The sequence below is a fragment of the Prionailurus bengalensis genome, chromosome D4 (assembly GCF_016509475.1).
Source record: "Prionailurus bengalensis isolate Pbe53 chromosome D4, Fcat_Pben_1.1_paternal_pri, whole genome shotgun sequence".
Taxonomy (NCBI): Eukaryota; Metazoa; Chordata; class Mammalia; order Carnivora; family Felidae; genus Prionailurus; species Prionailurus bengalensis.
The window spans coordinates 5,954,495-5,977,519 of NC_057359.1; the positions used below are offsets into that span (position 1 = coordinate 5,954,495).

At 45.6% G+C, this 23,025-nt stretch overlaps 1 protein-coding gene across 3 annotated transcripts in view; it reads left to right on the forward strand.

Annotated features, from left to right (window-relative positions):
- The window catches only part of ERMP1 (endoplasmic reticulum metallopeptidase 1), a 46,378-nt gene extending 25,876 nt beyond the window's left edge, over window positions 1-20,502 (forward strand). For all 3 annotated transcript variants that reach the window (XM_043566467.1, XM_043566466.1, XM_043566465.1), the window contains 7 exons: window positions 1,319-1,493; window positions 1,855-2,045; window positions 5,696-5,848; window positions 7,989-8,191; window positions 8,909-9,024; window positions 17,449-17,612; window positions 17,728-20,502. In XM_043566467.1, coding sequence (XP_043422402.1) covers window positions 1,319-1,493; window positions 1,855-2,045; window positions 5,696-5,848; window positions 7,989-8,191; window positions 8,909-9,024; window positions 17,449-17,612; window positions 17,728-17,892 — 1,167 coding nt within the window. In that variant the 3' untranslated portion in view covers window positions 17,893-20,502. The remainder of the gene's footprint in view (window positions 1-1,318; window positions 1,494-1,854; window positions 2,046-5,695; window positions 5,849-7,988; window positions 8,192-8,908; window positions 9,025-17,448; window positions 17,613-17,727) is intronic.
- The last annotated feature ends 2,523 nt before the right edge of the window (window positions 20,503-23,025 follow it).

Consider the following 23,025-nt stretch of genomic DNA (forward strand, 5'->3'; position numbering starts at 1 on the left):
GAAGAGCAGGCCAGCGTGAAGCCGGAGCACGACCCTGAGGATCAGTGAGGCGGCCAGTAACGTTTTCTGAGTAGGATCGCGAGTGACTGTGACAGCGTAGAGACTGATGGCAGTGGGCAGGTGGCAGGGATCAGAGGTGAGAGAGGGGAGCCAGACTTGAGGGGCGTCTGTTTGATCTCTGAGTACAGTTACATATCTGGGTGGTACTCGGCTTGAGATCGAATCCTAAGTGCCGTTTTCCTCTAAATTATTTTTGAAGACGGTGCCTCTTCACGCTGCGTTGTACGTCTAAGTGCAGCAGCGATAGCCTTTCATTTCTGAGCGGGTTTGTCGAGAGAACTTGAACAGGTTTTGAAAACTCGTGACCGAAGCTGTCTTGAGCTCTCGAAGTAACCCACGTGCCAATTTTGGGGTTTTTGCGCTGCAGCGGTAACTTTGTTGGTCATGTTAATGGAATCCCCGGTGCAGACGTTCACAGGTATGAAGTTCTTACGGCAGCTTTCTTCTGAGGAGCTCGGGGTGCTGCACGGGACTCCTCAGACTTCAAAGCCCAGAAATACAGATCAAATTTCTGAACGTGAAGGCACCAGGAAGTCAGGGCGGGGCCGAGCTGCACCACAAGACCTGTTAGAGGAGGAAGAGACATGGGAACCCAGCCAAACCCCAGAGGGCCAGGTCCCCGAAGGGCCTGCGGTTTCCCAGGCGTGCTGCTGGTGGCGCTGTTCTTCGCAGGTCCCTTCTCGCCTTTGGAAGCTGCATAACTAGAAAAGCCTACAGGGGTGAATGTTTTTAGGAGAGCCCTTCCTAAATCTATTTTAGGAAATTTCCAAAGGTTCCTTTTAGCCCAGTGGAAGAAAAGCACAGATTGCATACGAGTAATGATGTTTTGTTTTGTTTTTAAGTGTTTCTTTTTGAGAGAGAGAGGAGAAAAGGAGAGCGCTAGTTGGGGAGGGATGGAGAGAAGGGGACACAGGATCCGGAGCAGGCCCCACGCTGACAACAGAGAGCCTAATGCGGGGCTCGAACTCACGAACCGTGAGATCATGACCTGAGCCGAAACCAGCCAAGAGTTGGAAGCTTAACCGACTGAGCCACCCAGACACCCCACGAGTAATGTTTTTACCCCATCTTCCTAAATGCCCCTTTCCTGTGCAGCAATTTAAATCCATTACGTCATGACAGGAGGTAGTGTTTACTTAAAGTTTAAAATGCTGTTTAAAACAAAATAACTCTTCTGAGGGATGGAAATTTTATCACAATATTAGATCTTTATGAATGCCCATGAATGAGATTACTGGCATATCTCTCTTTCTTTCAGAATGCCAGCGACCGGTATCTGGGAGAAGTGTTCTTTGACATCTCGCTGTTTGTGCACTGTGTTTCCCTTACGGCTCTCACGTCTCAAGGACTTTGCTCGGCGTTTATTAGTGCTGTCTGGGTGGCGTTTCCCTTGCTCACAAAGTTTTGCACGCGCAAAGACTTTAAGCAGCATGGTAGGTATATTGGGTTTTTATGCAAAAGGGAAAATACCTTAAAATGAATAAGACAGGACTTGTGGGATTTGTTTTTTTTTGGTCTTTTGGGCTAGGGTTTCCAGATTCTTGCTGTGTCGTGTTTTGGTTTTTTTTGTTTGTTTTAAATTTTCAGATCACACGGATTTTTATTTTCTACCTTATACCCCATCCCATTCTCACATTTATGAATGCATGATGTATTACCTACGTTCCATTTCATTCTTACTTGTATTTTAACGTCCCTGAGTGAAATGTTCTGTGTTAGGTACAGCAGTGCTATGCAATCTGTGTCTCACTGTGGAATTTCAAAGACGTGTGATTTCTTTCTCTTTTTCCCTAGGTGCCCAAGGAAAATTTATTGCCTTGTACCTCTCGGGGATGTTTGTTCCTTATCTTTACGCACTGTACCTCATCTGGGCAGTATTCGAGATGTTTACCCCCATCCTTGGGAGGAGTGGTACAGAAATCCCACCTGACGTTGTGCTGGCTTCCATTTTGGCTGGTTGTACGATGATCCTGTCTTCCTATTTTGTAAGGAAATGACATTTAAAAAATAGTTCTTCCTGTATGCTTTATATGAATATGTGATGAGTTTAGCCACAGTCGATTCTGTGAAATTGTGTTGCTTATACTTGGAAACACTTAAGCAAAAGAAACAGTCACGTGTGTGCAGAAAGTAGGTTTGGTGTGGTAAGAAGATGGGAAATGGGGTTTTAGCTTTGCGTCCTGGTCCGCCCGAGTCCTCTGGCCGTCCCTCTCCTCACAGCCTTCAAACCAGCTGAACGTGAATTTGGAGAACGCACACCAGGTGAGAACTGGTAGAGGTTGCTTGGTGGTGGATTTTTGGAACAATTCCTAATTAGAGGCAAAGGTTAATAAATACGTGGTGGTTTTATTAGTGTTTTTAGAGCTGGCGGAGGAAGACTGGTTCTGATGAGGCTCCTTCCGTTACCGTTCAGCTACCTGGCTGCTGGGGCCGCAGAGTTCGTAACGGAGCCCCTCTCCTCGGGTGGACGCGTATGATGCAGGGCGTCACAGGCCTTGTCATTCTGGTGTCGGCGTTCTGCCCTTACGGGGAGAGTCCTGCCTTTGCCCTCCCTGCAGCTGTCCAGAGAGAAGGCAGACCCCACGCGGACCCCCCCTGTGTTAGAGCGGGCTCTGGGCAAGCTCTGCCCTCGGCACGGCGTCCGTACTCTCCAGGACTGCGGTCTGGCCCCGCTGGTGGAGTCAGGCGTCTGTGTTGTGGCTCTTTCCATTGGAATCGGGAAGAATAGGAAGCAACTACTGAACGCCCACAGGCACACTGCAGGATTTGCAGCTAGGGGACTACACAGAAGAGTAGTTGTGACTTTATTATAGTGCTTTCCTCCACGGAGATGATGGTGGGCCTTTCCACACCGATTCAGTAAAGGACATCTCATGGAGGTCAGGATTGAGAGACAGCACGTAAGAATACCACGTGCGTGGCCCGCACCATCCCCGGAAGTCTCTTAAGGAGGCCGTAAAAAGTTGTACGCGCACCTGTGCATCTAGCCCAGGAGAGTGCTTCTTCTGCACACTGTTGCTTGTGCTCAGCTGAAAGAAGTCTGAGCGTTCCAGCCATTGTGCCTGTAATACAATCATCAGGTCCTTACTGGCATTTTCGGGGGGTGGATGGATGGAAAATTCTACACTGTTCTTTGTGGTTTGCAGGGTTTACTTCCTTTGGTTTTAATATTAAGCCTTTAAATTCTCTGTACGTGTTAGTGGATGGTTTTGCTGCTGTGAAGGTGAACGGAGTTGGTGGGGTTTCATCCTCCGCGGATGAGGTTCTGATCCAGAATCAGCTCAGTTAGAAACTGGGTCCCCAGTGTATTTAAATCGGGGCCAGTGGATGAAGGCTCATAGGAGATGATCAGAATGTGGGGCATTTCAGTTCTGTCCCACGTGGAACTGGACAAAATAAACCCTGAAATCTTCACTGTGGAAACTGAAAATGACTCCAAAGTGAGGAAATCTTAGCAAGCATAGGGAGAGGATTAAAGTATATCACCTGCTAGGTTAGATTTTACTAGGAAAACCTCAGAACGCCTGCTGGAATCCCCGGAAACCTCGTTTAGTTTTCATCATCACGTGAAGTGGCCGCGTGGCTCTTGGACACTGGTGGCGTCAGTCAGTGATTCCATGTTGACGTGTAGCGGTCGGAGTGGTTGAGGCAGAGGCGGCCTGCGCTCCTCGGATCGTGGAGAACTGGATCGGAATGCGGATTTCAGAAAGCGTTCCTTTCAGTCCTTGGGGGTTTATAGTATATTTGCCAGGAAGCAGGCACTCTCCTGTCTGGCAGTGGGGTAGCAGGGGTCCCGGGTGGTGCTCAGTGACATCGGGACCCTCACGAGGAACGAGACGGCTCGCACGTGCGCACGCCGCGCAGACCCTTCTCGCGCTTCTCTTCGTTTTATTTTGCACCCATTTCGGAACCTAGAGTGATGGAAGATGGGACATTTAAGGCAGAAATAAAAGTGAAATTTAAGAGAGCGGGATGGAAACACAGGCCCCCTCCTCCTCTTCTGCTCTGGGACTGCATTTCACTCACCCCCATTACCAAACCGCGTCCAGAAAATGCGGGCCAGGGCAGAAGATGAGCCTCACGGTTTGGAGAAGAGGGATGGATGTGCAGACTGTAGCCTCCATGGAGGTTTGAGGACAGCTGTGGGTAGGAGCTGGGTGGAGGTGGCAGGAAGCACAGCATGTGGTGGGGAGGTTGTATCTTGTCCCGAGAGACTCTGCACCAGGACTTGGCAGGGTATTTGACACTGTGCCGAGGAGCCACATGTTAAAGGACCATGACTGTTAGGACAGAGAGGGACAGACAGGGTTACAGATTGTGTTTTGCTAACTCACTGTCCCCCCCCCCCCCCCAGCCACCCCAGCTCCTTGGGTGCTATCTTGTTTCTGTGCTCACCATGTGAAAACGTAAGGTCTTGGGGCACCTGGGTGGCTCAGTCGGTTGAGCATCCGACTGCGGCTCAGGTCATGATCTCACAGCTCGTGAGTCTGAGCCCCGTGTCGGGCTCTGTGCTGACAGCTTGGAGCCTGGGGCCTGCTTGGGATCCTGTGCCACCCTCTCTCTCTGCCCCAACCCACTCGCATTCTGTCTATGTCTCTCTCAAAAGTAAATAAACATTAAAAAAATTTTTTTTTTCTTAAAAAGAAAATGTAAGGTCTTAGTCCTGAGACCAGTACTGTTTTGCTGGACGTTACCCCGGATGAGATACTGGGGCACTGTAGGTACAAAACCTAATTTTATGTACCAGAGGACATGGCTGGTTGTGGATGTTTGCCTGATTTTTCACATTCATGTTATTCAGTCTTATCAAGCCTGGAGGGCGAGTGGAAAGGGGAGCAGGGATTGGATCAGTGTGGCTCCTTCCGAACCCCTAAGGGATCTGTAGACATCTTTTATTTCAATGATTTCGTTACCATTAAAAAGCTCGTAGAAGCATATATAGGATGTTCTAGATGCCCACCTTGGGACCGAGCCACTTGCTTCTCCTGCCCAAGTTCAGATCTGCTGTTTTAGACGGCGTTGGCTCTGGTTACTGAGCACCGAAGGGGACCGTGTTACTTTGTGCTACAGATTTTCCTTACGTGCAGGCCCACGGGTAGAGCCTTGAAGGTACATCTAAATGCAAATTTAGATGAAGCCGGCACGTTGGCACATTACAAAAGCATTGGGAGTGGAACTTGAGTTTTGTTGAAATGCGCTTGCTTATGCTTAAAATCCCACCTCCAGTTCTTTCATAAAAACGTGATGTCATGATGTTTGGTACATAATTGGGGTCTACTGTGCAGTGGTTAACTAGGGGCGTCGAGACGATCAGAGGTAAAGCGAGGTCACGGTTTGACCGGTGTTGGGTCTCCATCCTGGTTCTTTGCCGGCCGCACCGAGACCCTGACTGTTTCCTTGCCCCTCTCGCTGGCTGGTTGCCTGTCGCAGGCACCGTCGTGGCGGGTGGGGGCGGCCCTCGTCTCTGCAGCCGCCCCCGGAAGTCGAGCCTGCTCGCGGGCACTTGCAGGGAGCCGGCCACGCCGACGAGCGCTCTTCACGGCTGGTCGGGTGACCCCGGTTCCCAAGTGAAGGGCAGCTTAAAAGCACCTCTCTGCCGACGGTAATTTTTCCTTTTCTGCGTTTTGTGTTTTAGATTAACTTCATCTACCTTGCCAGAAGCACGAAGAGAACCATGCTGAGTTTAACTCTGGTGTGTGTGGTTACGTTTCTCCTCGTTTGCGGTGGGGCGTTTTTCCCATACAGCTCGCATCCCGCCAGTCCGAAGCCAAAGAGGGTGTTTCTGCAGGTGAGCGCAGTTTCGCGTGAGCCCTGTGGTTCTGGAGGGGAAAGCCTCGTGTGTGCCGCGCCGGTCAACGGGAAAACTGACAGACTTCCCTGCTGTTGACCTATTTGGTTGCACTCGGCCACTCTGGGTAAGGCAGTGAGGGAAAGACTGACCACCAAGAGGCTGTCTTATCAGCAACACCCTTCTCCCAAGAGACTGAATTGGAAATGTCCGCTCGTTCTGTCACTGTTCACGTGCTGCAAGTGCACCTGCCCAGAAAAACAAGAGCAGATGTGTGGGGTGATGAGCTCTCAGAAGTACACACTGCCAACCTGTCTGCAGGCCGAGTAAAAGTGTGAATTCAACTGGCAAAATGAAAGATATTTTAAAATGCCAGTAAAAGTGCTCTTAGGTAGCGTTGAAGGTACTGTGTCATCATGAAAGTATAATAGCTCAGGGACTAAGAACGAGATTTAGAACTGTCTGAGATTTTAGGTTTTTCTGCAGACGTTTTAGAGTTGGTACTATAAAGCAGGAGAAAGAACCACGTTGCCTTATGTATAGTCATGTTCCGTCTTAGAGGTGGCAAGAGGCCAACAAAAGCCAACTTCAGGGGTCGCCTGACTGTCTCAGCCGGTGGAGCGAGCGTCTCCTGGGTCTCGGGGTCAGAGTTCGAGCCCCACGTTGGACGTAGAGCTCACTTTAAGAGACAAATCTTAAAGCCAAAAAAAGCCAAGTGATAATCTATGTAACTATTCGGGGACTTGACTAAGTTAATAGTAATATTTGAATGTAAATAGTGGGGAAGAGATACTGAAAAAGGGCCAAATATTCCTTGTTTATCGTCCTGGAGGGCACAGCCACACGCTTTCTTTCTGTGACTACAATTTGCAAAACCTTTAGTGAAGAACAGCTAGTTTTCAGATTGTGTGCCTTCAGTGACTTGCCACATTTTTATAATTACATCAGTAGTATTTAGAAAAAGCTACGTTTTTATTTTTAAAAACTCCTGTTCTCATTTGTTTGGGGTTTTCTTCTTCCCCAGTGGCGGAAGTTGGCAGACTTTTCCCCAGAGGGGCCAGGTAATAAATACTTCAGGCTCTGCCAGCCGTACAAGTCCGTGTCCCGGCACGGCACAGTGGTCGCAGACGTACCTGAACGAGCGAGGGTGGCTGCATTCCAGTGAAGCCGTTTATGAGCTGGCGGTGGGCCGTGCAGCCCCACGCAGCCCTTTCTCTTCCAGTGTGACACTCTTTCCGCAATGAAGCTGTTCTAGATAGGCCCAAGTCTGACATCTAGTGGTGACAACGGGAATTAGCTTCAGGTCACAGGGAAGGGGTGTGTGTGTGTGTTAGGATGCATTTGTTTGTGGCCTTTATCTAAATGCAGTTCTAGTGTCCGTGTCTTTTAACTCTGAAACAGGTTTTCAAAAACATTTTAATCAAACTTAAATATATATTTGTAAGGAATAATGAAACTGTATCTGTATATTGATCATCGAGTGTGAAAGAAAGAACATTAAGCAGCACCTCATAAAACCCGCGTGTGCCCTTCCTCCCGGTTCTCCCCCCTCCCCACCTGCTAGGATGTACTCATTCGCGATCTTGAAGTTTAGGATTAATCATTACGTTATTTTTCTTTGCCACGTATGTGTGAATCCCTAAACCGGAAGATACCATCTGCCTCTTTGTGAACTTCTGAGAAGGCCGTGCCTAACTATGCATTTGTGACTTGCTGCTGTTTGCCGGCAGCATGTGAGAAGCTTGCACGTTGCTGTGTGTCACGGTGGTGCGGGAGACTCCTGGGGGGGGCACCCCCCTTTATCTGGCCATTCTGCCATTGGTGGGTGTTGGGGTGGTTTGCAGTATTCGCTGGTATGGGCAGTGCCGAATCAGAGCTCTTGAACCTTCAGGAGTTTCTCTGAGTACACGTTCCGGAGCAGAATTGCTGGCTCGAAGGCTGCGTGCACGTTGGGGGGACACCAAGCAGTTTCCTGAAGCGGCCGTGCCAGCCCACCCCTCCCTCGGCAGTGAGGGAGGGTCCCTGTGACTCTGCAGCCACGCCAGTTCTTGCTGTTGTGGATGTCCTCTGTCTGTCCCTCCGGATGGGGGATGTGGGGGAGGGGATTCAAGTAGTATTCTCATCGGTCGGTTCTTTCCAGCACATGACTAGAACCTTTCATGACCTGGATGGAAACGTAGTCAAACGGGACTCTGGGATCTGGATCAATGGGTTTGATTACACTGGAATGTCTCACATAACACCTCATATTCCGGAGATCAACGAGAGCATCCGAGCTCACTGTGAGGAGAACGCACCCCTCTGTGGTTTCCCGTGGTACCTCCCGGTGCACTTTCTGATCAGGTGGGTTCACTCCTGTGCTGCTTTAGTCGGGGGGTCAGTTCTCAGGTCCCGTCGCTATGCGAGTACTTCATTACTGCAGCTGGTGAACAGAGGTCAAGTGCCAGGTACGCTGTTTCCTGTCACTGCACAAGTTCTCCTCCTTTAGTGGGACAGAGAGCTTGGAAGTTTACCGTTGCCTTTTCAAATTTAGGAAGTCTTTCCTCTGGAAGCCCGAGTAGTTAAAAAGGCTGGCTCTCTCAACTGGTCTGGTAGATAGCAGATAACTACGAATTGCGAACTTTCATTCCTGGGAAGCTTTTACAGTTTGGTAGTCAAGGGTTGGATAAGAAGGAGTAGGATGGGTAGTGGAATCAAGATCACCTAGGATCCTTTGATCTTAATTTTGGCTAAGTTTTATTACCCAATAGCCCGGGCCTAGCGTGGTTTATCCTATCCATCAGAGTCGGGTTGTTTGGTTTTGTTTTTTTTCGTTTATTTATCTTGAGAGAGAGCAAGAGTGGGGGAGTGGCAGAGGGAGAATCCTGATGTGGGGCTTGATCCCACAGACTGTGACCTGAGCTGAAGTCAAGAGTTGGACACAACTGACTGAGCCACCCAGGCACCCCAAGCTTATTTTCATGCCCCAGAAGGTGATTCATATATTTGACCATGTCCAGAGGTATAGGTAGCTGTCAACTAATTAAGCATCCTAAATATTGAAGCTCCCTTTCCAAATAGGAAAAACTGGTATCTTCCTGCTCCAGAAGTTTCTCCAGGAAATCCTGCTCATTTCAGACTCGTGTCCAAAGAACAGACACCCTGGGATTCTATAAAGCTGACGTTTGAGGCAACAGGTAAGTCACAGGACATTTTTTTCTCCTCTCCTTCTCTTAAAATTCTTAATAAGTGTGTATACTTTCTCTTTAAATAATAGTAACCACAACTCAGGAAGAACGTAGTGTTTGTAAAGGTACCTCAAGCAGATTAGTAATGATTTATTGAGGAAAATTAGACTTTATTTTTTTTAGAGCAGTTTTAGGTTCACAGAAAAACTGAGCAGAAAGTAGAGCTCCCCTCCCGCCACTTCCTTTTTTTTTTTTAATTTTTTTTTTTAACATTTATTTATTTTTGACAGAGAGAGACAGAGCATGAACGGGGGAGGGTCAGAGAGAGAGGGAGACGTAGAATCTCAAACGGGCTCCAGGCTCTGAGCGGTCAGCACAGAGCCCGATGCAGGGCTCGAACTCACAGACTGCGAGATCATGACCTGAGCCAAAGTCGGACGCTTCACCGACTGAGCCACCCAGCCGTCCCCACCACTTCCCTTCTTAAGACCTTGCACTAGAGTGTGGGGTATTTCTTAAAACGGAGGAGCCAGGACTGATCCATTGTTAATTATAGCCCCTGGTTCATATTAGGATTCGGTTCACTCTTTGTGTTGCATAGCTCTGTAGGTTTTGACAAATGTGTAATGTCACGTACCCCCGTATCAGATGGAGTAGATTCCCTGCCCTGAGAGTCCCATGCACCCCCGGTCAGCCCTCTCCTCCCACCCCCTCTGGCAACCACTGATCTATGTTACTGCTTCTACTATTTTGCCTTTTCCAGACTATCTCATAGCGGCAGTCATAAGGTTTGCCACCCTTTCAGGACAGCTTCTTTCATTTAGCAGACGGCCCTCCTGTCTTTAGGGGCTTGATAGGTCATTTCTTTTTAGCGCTGGATGGCATTGTGGATGTACTATAGTTTATCTGTTTACCTACTGCAGAACATCTTGGTTGCAGGTTTTTGTCTAGACATGTTTTCACTTCATTTGTTTTTTTTAATGTTTGTTTTTGAGAGAGAGTGCATGCGTGCAAGTAGGGGAGGAACAGAGGGAGAGGGAGACACAGAATCTGAAACAGGCTCCAGACTCCGAGCTGTCAGCACAAACTCACGGGCTGTGAGATCATGACCTGAGCTGAAGTCGGACCCTTAACCGACTGAGCCACCCAGGCGCCCCTGACCTCATTTGGATAAAAACCTAGGAGTGCAGTTGCTAGACCATATGGCAGCCTAGATTTACCTTTGTAAGAAACTGCCAGGCTCTTCCAGCATGGATGTACTGTCCCGCATTGTCACCAGCATTTGGTACTGTGTTTGGGACTTTGGCCATTCTGATAGCAACGTGGTGGCATCTTATTGTTTCCATTTGCAATTACCTAATGACCTGTGAGGCTGGGCATCTTTTCTTAGGTTATTTGCCATCTGCGTGTGTCCTCTGGTGAGGTGTCTGTTTATTAATTGGGCTGTTTGGCTTTTTTCTATTGAAATTTAAGAGTTCTCTGTGTATGTGGATAGAAGTCCTTTATATCAGTAAGTGGTGTGCAAATATTTTCTCCTGGTCTGGGTTATCTTTTCATTCTCTTAACAGTGTTTTTCACAGATTGTAAGGCTTTAAATTTAATTAAGTCCAACACAATCAGTTTTTCTTTCATGGGTCGTGATTTTGGTGTTACGTCTAAAGGTCATTGCCAAACCCAAGGTCTCTGGATTTTCTCTGTTATCTTCTGCAAGTTTAGTTTTGTGTTTTATATTTAGGTCTATGATAGATACATTCTGAGTAAATTTATGTGTTTTTTGTGTGTTTTTGTTATAAGGTCTGTGTGTGGGATTCGACTTTTTTTTTTCCTGCTTTGCATGTGGATTTCCAGTTGTTCCGGTACCATCTGTTGAAGACTGTCCCATCTCTCCCGAATGACCTGACCTTTGTCAGGAATCAGTTGACTGTATATGCGTGGGTCTATCTTTGGGCTTTCTATTCTGTTCTTACCTGTTTGTGTCTTCTGCCATCACGATGCTGTCTTGATCAAGTCTCGAAGGTGGGTGGTATCCATCCTGTCAGACTTTGTTCTGCGATATACTGCTCGTCTTCTGTCTTTCCACGTATTAGTTTGCCCATATCCACGGTATAACATTCTGGGATTCTTTTTTTTTTTTTTTTTTCCAACTTTTATTTATTTATTTTTGGGACAGAGAGAGACAGAGCATGAATGGGGGAGGGGCAGAGAGAGAGGGAGACACAGAATCGGAAACAGGCTCCAGGCTCTGAGCCATCAGCCCAGAGCCCGACGCGGGGCTCGAACTCACGGACCGCGAGATGGTGACCTGGCTGAAGTCGGACGCTTAACCGACTGCGCCACCCAGGCGCCCCATCATTCTGGGATTCTTAAATGGAAGCGCATTGAAATCTGTAGATCAAGTTGGGGAAAATGACATCTTAGGGGGGCCTGAGTGGCTCAGTCAGTTAAGCATCTTGATTTCGGCTCAGGTCACGATCTCACAGTTCATGGGTTTGAGCCCCGAGTCAGGCTTTGCGCTGACAGTGCAAAGCCTGCTTGGGATTCACTCTCTCCCTCTCTCTCTCCCCTTCCCTCACTGGTGCTTTCCCTCTATCTCAAAATAAGTAAATAAACACTCTAAAAAAATGACATCTTAATATTTTTTCCTGTGACGTGGAGTATCTCTGTTTATATCTCGTTTATTTTCTTTCATCAGAACTGTATTTTGTAGTTTTCCTCATACAGATTCTATACAACTTTTGTTAGATTTGTACCTCAGTATTTCATTTTGGGGGATGCTAATGTAAATACGAGTTTTCATTGATGGTATGTAACCATGTAGCCTGCAACTCTGCCATCATTGTTTATTAGTTTCAGGAGATTTTTGGTTGATTCTTTGGGATTTCCTGCATAGATGATCATGTCATCTGCAAACAAAGACGGTTTTATTTCTTCCTTCCCAAATCTGTTTTTGATCTTTTATTGCTTCTTCTCGTCTCACTGCATTAGCTAGGACTTCTAGTATTTTGAAAAAGACTGCTAAGAGGAGTAGTAAGTGTGGGAATCCTTGCCTTGCTCTTGATCTTAGGGGGAAGTGTCTACATTTTTACCATGATGTTAGTCGGCCCTTTATCAGGTTGAGGAAATTCCCCTCTATTTTTAGTTTGCTGAGCTTTGTGAATGGATTTTTGGTTTTGTCACATGTTTCTGTTGGCTGATATGACCATGTGATTTTTCTTTATTAGCCTTTTGCTGTGATGGATTATATTAACTGGTTTTCAGAGGCTGGATCAATCTTGCATACATGGAATAAATCCCACCTGGTTGTAGTATATAATTCTTTTTGCACATTGTTGGATTTGATTTGCTGATGCGGAGGATTGGTTCTGTGTCTCCGGAGCTCCGGAGAACTCGAACATAGGAAGTTCACTTTTGAAAGTTCCTGCTACTGTTCACTTGTATCATTCTTGAATTTCATATAAATGGAATCATCCAGTATGTAACGTTCGGGGTCTGGGTCATTAGGCATAATGTTCTTGAGATTGAGCTATGTTCTTTTGAGTATTAGTATTTTATTCCCCACAGGTAGTGTATGAGAATTCCAGTTCCACATTCACTCTAGTATTTTCTGTTCTTTCCATCGTACCATTTCTGACGGGCATTTAGGAGTAGCCCTTGCATTTCTCGGTAAGTCATGACGTGGAACATGCTTCCAAGTGCTTACTGACCATTCAGGTATCTTGCTTTTGTGTCTTCATTTCTTCTTCCCTTCTAAAACTTGGGCTTACTGCTTTATAGGAGTGCTTATGTTCCAGATCAAAATCCTTTATCATATATATATATATATATATATTATCTAGATGTTCTCGTCCATTCATTTTTTTTTTTTTATTAAAGTTTATTTATTTTGAGAGAGACAGAGACCAGCGTGAGTGGGGGAGGAGCCGGGAGAGAGAATCCCAAGCAGGCTCCATGCTGCCAGCACAGAGGCCCAGTGTGGATTCAAACCCACGAAGCTGTGAGGTCATGACCTGAGCTGAAACCAAGAGTTGTACGCTTAACCAAATGAGCCACCCAGGTGCCCCATGTCCATTCATTATCTTAAAGGAGTCATTTGATGTGTACAAGTTTTAAATTTTTGTGAATTCCAATTTAACACGTTTTTCTTTACAGTTAATACTTTATATGTCCTCTCTAAAAAATTCTTGCCCACCGGAGGTCAACAAAGATAGATTCTGATGTTTCCTTCTAGAAGCTTCATAGCTTTAGCTGTTACATTTAGGCCTGTGATATACTTTGAAATAATTTTTGTGTATGATGTGAGGTAGAAGCCAAGGTTCTTTTTTTTTAAAATGGATATCCAGTTGTTCTAGCGTTATCTGTTGAAAAGACTTACCTTACCCTATTGAACGGCTTTGGCATCTTTGTCCAAGTTAATTGGATTGTATACCTCAACTTTTGCCCACTTTTTACTGAGCTTCCTCGCCCACTAGTAGGTTTCATTTTTGTATTTTTTTGATGACTGTGACCATTTTATTTACACTGAAGAGTAAATAATTTATGTGCTAAGGCATAGTTTAACTCAGAAGGGACTTGAATATCTAGTATGCAAAGAAAGCTGGAGGACAGACACAAGATGGGAGAAGGGAAGTAATAAAACTTGGTAGTTAACCATGGAATGAAGCCCTTGCAGGGCATTCAGTGCCTTAGCTGATGCTTTCAATGGTGGATACTTTTGTTTTCTCTGGGCTTTTAAAATTTTTTTTTTTTTTAACGTTTATTTATTTTTGGGACAGAGAGAGACAGAGCATGAATGGGGGAGGGGCAGAGAGAGAGGGAGACACAGAATTGGAAACAGGCTCCAGGCTCTGAGCCATCAGCCCAGAGCCTGACGCGGGGCTCGAACTCACGGACCGCGAGATCGTGACCTGGCTGAAGTCGGACGCTTAACCGACTGCGCCACCCAGGCGCCCCTCTCTGGGCTTTTAAAATTTAATTGGAAATCAATTTATTTTGCACCAACCGGTTTTTTGTCATGCCAATAATTATTTCTGATTTTTAATCACCAGCTTGTAAAAAGGAAGCACAGAAAAATCCAAACCTTTCTCTATCCTTTATGCACAATTTGGAGAAGTCCAGTAAAATTTAGGTTCCTGGCAGGCAAGTTGCACATCTACTGCCCTATATTTTGTGATTACAAATGTCAAGAAATCAGAAAAAAATTGACTGTGTGGGTCTGTGTACCAGTTACCATGTTTTTAGTTATAGAAGCTTTGCAGCTTAATGATCATAAGGGTGAAAATCTGTTGTATTTTTTGTTATTATTTTCCTTGCTATTTTTGTTTGTTTTCCATATGAACTTTAGTATTAACCTAACTGATATAAAATTTATTACTAGGGGCGCCTGGGTGGCGCAGTCGGTTAAGCGTCCGACTTCAGCCAGGTCACCATCTCGCGGTCCGTGAGTTCGAGCCCCGCGTCGGGCTCTGGGCTGATGGCTCAGAGCCTGGAGCCTGTTTCCGACTCTGTGTCTCCCTCTCTCTCTGCCCCTCCCCCGTTCATGCTCTGTCTCTCTCTGTCCCAAAAATAAATAAACGTTGAAAAAAAAATTAAAAAAAAAAAATTTATTACTAATTGGTGTTTTGGGGGAGTATCATAGTGAGTTTATCAAGTGAGGAGAACCGACATAATGTTTTCACCCTGTCTGTGAACTAGCCATGTCTTTTCACATGCTCATATCTACTTCTGTCTTTCATGAGTGTTCAAAGATTTTCCTCATCTAGTTTTTGTGGCTGTCATAAGTGGAATTTCCTCTACCTTTATATATTTGTTGGCGTAAAGGCAGCTGATTTCTGTAGGTCAAATTTGTATCTTTGCTACCTCACTGAATTTTTCACTTTTTGCGTTAATCATCACTCCTCTAGAGTTCTCCAGGTTTACTAGGAATTGCCAACCTTTAAATGGTCGGATACTATTTTAGGCTTTGCCATCTGTCCCCAGTGTAGACTTTTTTGTTAACTACTGTTTAAATAGGTAAAAAACATTCTTAGCCTGTTAGCCTTACAAAAACAGACCAAGTATATAGCTTATTGACTACCGCGTATCGACTGCAAATAGTCTTTCTTTCTTCACCAGTTCCTAGGCCCATAACTGACGTGCCTAAGTGGCTGATGGTGTGGAGCAGCTGTGGATGTAGTGAGCAAGCGTCCTTGTTTTACTTAGAGCACAGGTCTCGTGTGCTTCCCAACATGTGAGAGACTGGCCTTAGGCCTGGGGTGTATATTTTGTATCCTGTTAAGCAAGCATTTATCAACTGTCATTTCTTGAATGTTTTTATAAGGAATTGGGTTTTAATTTTAGAAAAGGCTTTTTTTTTTTTTAAAGCATCCGTCTAGGGTTTTTTCTTCCTTGGGTCTTTTAACGTGGTTTATTCCACTGGGTTATGGCTTATTTTCTTAATGCGATGTTGGATTTTGTTTGCTACAATTTAGATACTTTCTGTTAATACTCCTGATACTGGTCCATGTCTGTTTATTTTTTTGGTTCTCTTTAATCAGATTTAGTTATATGTTACCCATAAATGTATAAACGTGATAAAAATGGTAAGTCTTCCTTAATTTCCAGTGCCTCGGAACAGTTTAGGAAGCATTTGAACTGGCTAAAAAGTTGGCTTAAATTCCTCTCTGAAACCATCTGGGCATGGTGTTTTTTCGTGGGGGGTAGTTTCCTAACTTTTTCTTGGGAAATTCATCTAAGATTTCTCTCTCTCTTGTACAGTACAAGAGAGTACAGTAATCTGTTTTCCTTAAAAAGTATCCACATTTCATTTGGGTGTCCAAATTTAATAGTATAGAGGTCTGCTTGTAGTCAACGTGTGATTTTAAACATTTCTTCTGTTTATTTTTCTTACTCTTTTTGTATACTTGGGTTTTCTCAGCTCCACTCCCCTTCCCGTCTCTTTCTTAACCAAGTTAGCTAGTAGTAGAGTTGTTAATAAAAAAATCTAATTTTTAGAATTAAGTTAGGTCTGTTTATTTCTGGTCTCTACTTTCTTGATTTCTTCTTATCTGTAATATTTGTTTTCTGTTCTCTTTGTTGTACTCTTTTATAAAAAAATGTTTATTGCTGTGGATTTTCCTCTTATCACTGCTTTTCATTGTTTACAAAAAACTTGTGATTTTTGTTCAGATTTCCTTTTTCTCCTAGAAGTCTTTTAATTTTCAGGTAGAAAGCTATTTTAAGTTTAACTGAATTGTGTTATTTGTAATATGTGTTATGAAATGGATGCTTTCCTTCGTAAGTTAATATTTTGAGTATTTTGTGTCCCCTTTAGAGGATACGTTCTGTGTTACCAGCTTGTAAAGTATGATGTGTATATATATCCATATAATCTACTTCACTGATCTTTTTTTGTTCAACTGATGTCTTGTACTGACAGTGGAGTGTTAGTTTCTTATTTGTAGTCTTCCTACATACGTAGGTATCTTTCTGCATCTCCTGTATTCTGCTTCAAGTAGTTGCTGTTACTTAATGCACAGGATTCACAATTTTGTGTCATTGTGAATTAAAACTTTTAGTATTAAAAGGTGCCTTTTTACATTTAGTGCTTTTGTCTTGAATCCTGGTTTTTTCCCCTGGTATCAAAGAGGTATCAAATTTTTTAAAAATTGCTAGCCAGAAACCCCTCTGTTTATTCCTTTATTTTTACCCTTTCTGAAACTCGTGTTTTTTGAATACAGTGTAGGATTAATCCGAGTTATTTTTTTTTCCCCCTTTTCACATTTATTTCTATGACTGATGCATTTGGTCTCAACTTTGTTCCAGTATTTTGTGCTTTGCTATATTCCATTTTGTGTGGTCGGTCATCTTTGCTCTTTAAAATATTTTCTGGCATTTTAGGAAAGTGTATAGTTTTGTTTTGACCACATATGATGTAGGAAAGTGTGTATTCTCCTTTGACCCCATAACTGTGGAACCCTTTACTGTCTGTGTCAGCGTCTCGCGGGCTCCGAGTCTGCTTACCCAGCTTCCCCGGCTCCCTCTTGGTGTCGGTCACGTCCCCCACTGGACACTGGTCTTCCACCCTCACCGGGATGCTGCCTTCGAAATGTTTCTGGACAGGTTAAAACCCTCACTGTCCGTTCTTCTGCTGTAGTTTTTGAAGCTCCCTCTTGGTTAAATGAAGCTTATTCTCTGGATTTCCGAATGCCTCGCGAGTGCCAGGTTCTCGTGTGTTTAGATGACAGGTTTTGTCATTGTAAATTTCTGCTGTGCCTCGTGACCTACCTCATTACTTACCCCGGCTGACACGCGCAGGACATCCGAGCCGGGAGCCCTCCCCTAGGTCTGCAGCGAGAGTCTTTCGAGTGACGTAGGGGTGCCTTCAGAGTCTGGCTTGGTGGTGAATGAACTGCTGCTCCCGACGCCTGCGTAAAGGCTGTTCCTCTTACCTTTCAGGACCAAGCCACATGTCGTTCTACATTCGCACCCACGAAGGGTCAACGCTTTCTCAGTGGTCTCTTGGCAACGGCACCCCCGTCACCAGTAAAGGCGGGGACTACTTCGTATTTTACTCCCACGGGCTCCAGGCCTCCGCGTGGCGGTTCTGGATAGAAGTGCAGGTGGGGATTTGCCAGCTCTGCCGCGGTCACCGTCAGGCTCCCGGGTGGTACGTGGTAAACACCGGGCTGATTCTGCCTTCAGAGAACTAAAGCACTGCCAACTGTTCTCCGCTAGGTCTTGGAAGAACGGCCTGAAGGAATGGTCACCGTGGCCGTTGCTGCCCACCACCTGTCTGGTGAAGAGAAGAGGTCCTCCCAGCTGGATGCCCTGAAAGACAAGTTCCCGGACTGGACGTTTCCCTCAGCCTGGGTGTGCACGTACAGTCTCTTTGTGTTTTAATCTTCTGGACGGGCTCAAAGCACATGCCTGGCGGGATACCCCCCGTGACGTGCTTTCTCCCTGCGTCACGTGGGTACCTGTAATGTAAGTCCATGATTTTTCATGAGCACGTGTTCAGATTGTAACTCTGTGGTTTTTCAGAGCTTGGGGGCAGATGCTCTTCAGGGCCACACACCTAGCGCTGTGGGTAGTGACGCATGGCCTTTTTGACACTTGAAGATGCCAGTTTTCTGGCACTTAAGCACATGTGGGTACTACCACTACACATGGAAGTCCTTTTCTGTGACCTTAAGGATTAAAGCCAACCAACCACTTCAGTAGTTCTCCCCTTAGAATCATGAAAGGTGTAGAGGGCACCGTGAGCCCGCTCACTGTTCACTAGACAAATGACGTTTCCAGTCGAAGCTGTGGAGGGTAGCTCGGATGCCGTTCCCCGGAGTGGTAACTCCCCTGCGATGGAACCAGGGGTACAGAAGGCGGTTCCGGCAGGGGCTGGGGACGGGCAGTGGGCTCCGGGGGCCCCGGTCCATGCCCAGAGCTCTGCTTCCTCCCCACCTGCCGCGCAGCCCGGCCCCGAGGTGGGGAGCTGTGCCCTGCTGGGGACTCGAGACCATCGTTCTGATGCTTGTCTGAGGCTGCTCTCGAGGCCCAGGATACCCTGTTCCCCCCTCTCCACCTTGTCAGTCCGAGAGCAGCTGCAGTTCGTGCTGGGTTTTCGGAGGCTCTTCTGGTTCAGGACGTCGTGTGCGCAGTCACACATCTTCAGTTCTGTCCCCAGAGCGTGCAGTTGCCGTGGCAGGAAGAGAGTAAGGAGAGGCTGGGCATTTTATGAATCTTCTCTTTTCCAAGGTTCATGCTTCAGGGCATAATCGTATTGACGCACGGAGTCCTTATTCGGTCCGGATAGTTGCTCAAAGGCTGTCCAGCAGAGCCGGCCTTGCCGGGCCTCGGGGCGGTGGCCCACGCCGGAGCAAGGCCACCGAACCTCTGGCCGCTGGGATTCGGGCCCTGCGTCACGGCAGGCCCAAGACCCGGAGGTACTTTTCGTTTAGAAGGCGGCTGCCGAGGCGGGTGCCGGCGGGTCCCCCCGGCTCCGTGGCACTGCCGGGATTTGGTCAGACGAGCGGTAACTTCTGCTAGCTCTCCTTTTCCCCTGGAGATTAGCAAGCAGAGGCCGAAAAGACATTTTAAAGAAGAGCCCCGGTAAAACGAACAAAGCGTCCCTCCGCTCCTCCCGCACAGAGAACCCCACATGTGCGTCGCAGGCCCGGTCACGCTGCTCCTACCCCTGCCGAGTCTGCTCTGTGACTCCCCGCACCCTGACTGGGCACCCCCTCACGGCACTGCTGGCTGGCACGTGTGTGGCTCCCGGGCCTCGTCGAAGCCGCGCGTTAGTCTCAGTGCTGCGAGAACCTGGCTCCTGCCAGATTTCAAAATAGGGGCGGATTTTCTGTCCCTGTGGTTAACCTTAGATTACATGGAAAAAAACAAAATGCCGTATTGAGGAAGGACATTGTTACTTAACAATTCTTTTCTCTCTGGGAAGGAGGTTGGTTACTCCCTTTTGCCAATAATCATGATTCTCTTTTTGCCTTTAGGTTATTTTCCTTCGTAAACAGGATCTCTTGTTTTGGTTTTCAAGTCACTTGTCTCAGGGCACATTTGGTATTTGGGCAGATGGTTTTAGTGCCAGAAATGGTGAGGTACAGATGATACTCGTGGCTCTGTTCATAAGCACACTGTCTGGTTTGTCAGCGAGCGGCCTCTGAGATTAAAGAGCTTGTTTTCTTTGAGTATCTGACCAGTCAAAACTCATTTCTGAAAGGGTCTTTCCAGATTCTAACCAACGCATTCTTTCCTGTACAATTTAAATGTAAGTAGCCCAGTACTGTACATTCAGTGAAAATGTGAAGAGTTGTGATTTTGAAGAAATGCTTAAACTTTACCTTGTGCCTGACCGATGAGCGACTGTTGCATGAAGTATTTGTTCCCACAGTTTAGCTGATATAAATGAGCATGAGAGGATTTCTAGGATGTTACCACTGAAGGGGCCATAGCCAGCTGATAACTCAGGAAGCTGCAGGGAGAATGTCTGTCTTCTCTTTTCACTGGTCGCTGACTTGAGATTAATTGTTGCCTTACGTTACTGAAATAAACTTTTTAACAAACTAGTTAGTATCTTTAACAGAAAAAACAGATCTTTATTGTTTTTCTGTGTCCCCATCGTTGAAGGGTTATTTCAAGTCTACAGGGCCTTTGAAAAGACCTAGCTGGCTCACGTGGACAGGACAGTTATCCCTAAGGGGTCATGTGGGCAGAGAGTTCAACATGGAAATGTTTAGCTTAGCATATTTTGTCAGTGAAATACCGAGAAAATCGCTGAAGGATGTGGGGACGGGCAGAAGAAATGGTCTTTCAGCCAGGGGCCCGCTGCTCACGCTCCTCTCCACCCAAGGAAAGGGCCCGGCCACTCCCCGCAACAGAGCTCCCTGCGCAAGTTATGTGGCTTTCTCGGTGAACTCCCTTGGAAACAATGGGAGTATGCTTCCTCATCGTACACCTTGCCTCCTTTTAGGGCCAATAAAACCAAAATGCATTTAGGCCTCTGTATGTCTGACTCTCTTTATTTAGAAAATGTCGGGGCGCCTGGGTGGCGCAGTCGGTTAAGTGTCCGACTTCAGCCAGGTCACGATCTCGCGGTCCGTGAGTTTGAGCCCCGCGTCGGGCTCTGGGCTGATGGCTCAGAGCCTGGAGCCTGTTTCCCATTCTGTGTCTCCCTCTCGCTCTGCCCCTCCCCCGTTCATGCTCTCTCTCTGTCCCAAAAATAAATAAACGTTGAAAAAAATTTATTTAGAAAATGTCTTCGTTAACGTTGAAGTACATTAGTATAGATTTTTTTTGATACTACTATTTCCTTACTGATTTGTAAAAATAAAATTTCTTCCAGTTTGGCCCTATACCATGACCAAGTGGGATTTATCCAAGGAATGAAAAGTTGGCTTAACACCTGGAAAATCAGTACCACACCATGTGGTAGTTGTTCTTATTAATTCTATTGATATGATCACCTCAGTAGATACAAAGCTTAACACCTTGTCATGATAAAAACACTCAGCAAACAACTGATTGTCTTTATCAGGGTGAGGAAGTTCACTTCTACAAAACACCGCTAACATCATCATGTGTGATGAAAGACAACCAGCATGTCCTCTACTGCCACTGAGTGTACTGAGGCTCCGGCCAGGGCGGTTTGGCAAGAGACATCTAGATTAGAAAGGACAAATTAAATCTGTTTCTAGGTACGGATGACATGATCTTAATAAATGAATTCATTCAGCAGTGTTGTAGGAATGTATCAATACACAGCTGTCAACTGACTTCCGTAACAAGAAAATTCTCTTGACAGTAGCAGTAAGAGTCAAGTACCTAGTAATAAGCGTAACAAAAGTACAAGATTGTCACACCGGATACTAAAACATTGCTGAAGGAAATCCCACGTTTGTGGATTGAAAGTTCTCCCAAATTGATCCACAAATTGAACACAATCCCAGCTCGTGTGTGTGCGCACGCGCACAGAAATGGACAAGCTGATCCTAAAATTCGTATGGAAATGCAACGACCCATAATAGTTCAGTCTTGAAAAACAAACTTTTAAGAGTCCCATATTCAAAACTTCCTACAAAGTAGGGACGGTAATCAAGACAGTGTGAACACATATCAATATAATAATACAATTGACCGTCCAGAAATAAGTCCCATGTGTTTATAGTCAAATGATTTTTGGCAATTCAGTGGGAAAAACGTTTAAATGGTGCTGGGACAACTGAATATCCTCCTATAAAAGAACCAAGTTAGATCCCTCACTTTATACCATACACAAAAAATTAACTCCAAATGGGTCAAAGATCTAAATGTAGGAGGTAAAACTGTAAATAAAATTTAAAAAACCAAAACAACAACAAAACTCTTAGACGAAAACATAGGCACAGATCTCCATTACCCTGTGTCAGGCAGTGGTTTCCCAAAGCACAAGCAACCAAAGAAAAACTTGAGACTTCACCAAAATGAACAACTTTCATGCTTCAAAGGACAGTGTCATGAAAGTGACAAGGTAAGCCTTTAGAATGCGAAAATACTTGCAAGTCATATCTGATCAAGGTCTAGTATCCGGAATGCATGAGGAACTCCTGCAAAGCAACAAAAAGATAAATGACCCAACTGTGAAATTGGCTAATAGCCACATGACGAGCCACCAGCCACCACGAACATGCACGTCTACGTCGTAATGCCACCGCTTCCCACACAACTCGGATGGCTCAACCAAAGATACAACAACAAGTGATGATGGGAGAAACTGGAACCCACCTCCCCTGCCAGTGCAATGTAAAAAAATGGCACGGGCACTCTGGAATGTGGTTAAGATTTCCTCAGAGCATTAAAACCGGTTATGTGACCAAGCATTTTCACTCCCAGGGAAAACTGAAAACATACATCCACTTGGAAACCTCTATGTGAGTGTTCACAGTAGCCTCATTCGTGATAGTCACAAAGTGGTAACCACCCAGATACCTCAACCGATGAATGGACAGATACACTAGATGCATGAAGTGTAACACTATTCAGCCTTAAAAAGGGATGAAGTCACGGATATGTGAAGATGGACTTTGAAAACATCCTGCAAAGTGAAAGAAGCCACACAGAAAAAGCCACATATTCTATGACTGCATATATACCAAATGTCTTCACAAGAGGGAAATCGATAGAAACAAAGATTTAGGAAAACAGGAAAGTCAGAATCCCCTTTAATCCCACCTACTAGAGGCAGGTGGCCCGTCTCCTCTACATTTACGCAATTTTGTTTGATGGAAGTCCTTTGTATTACACTTTGGACGTTTTCCATGTCCTCAACATGGATTTCTCTTCCAAACTTCTGCGGTCAGACATACAGGATGCTGCCAACTCTTGATGCTCCTATCCTAAATGATTCTGCATATAAATTTTCAACCTGTCTTGATTTGTAGTTATTTCATAAGGAAAATTCTATGGGGCAGAATTACGTAATGAAAAGAATATTTCCGTGGCTTTTAATAAATACACATTTTGCTGTCAGCCTGAGTGATGAATAAACACAAG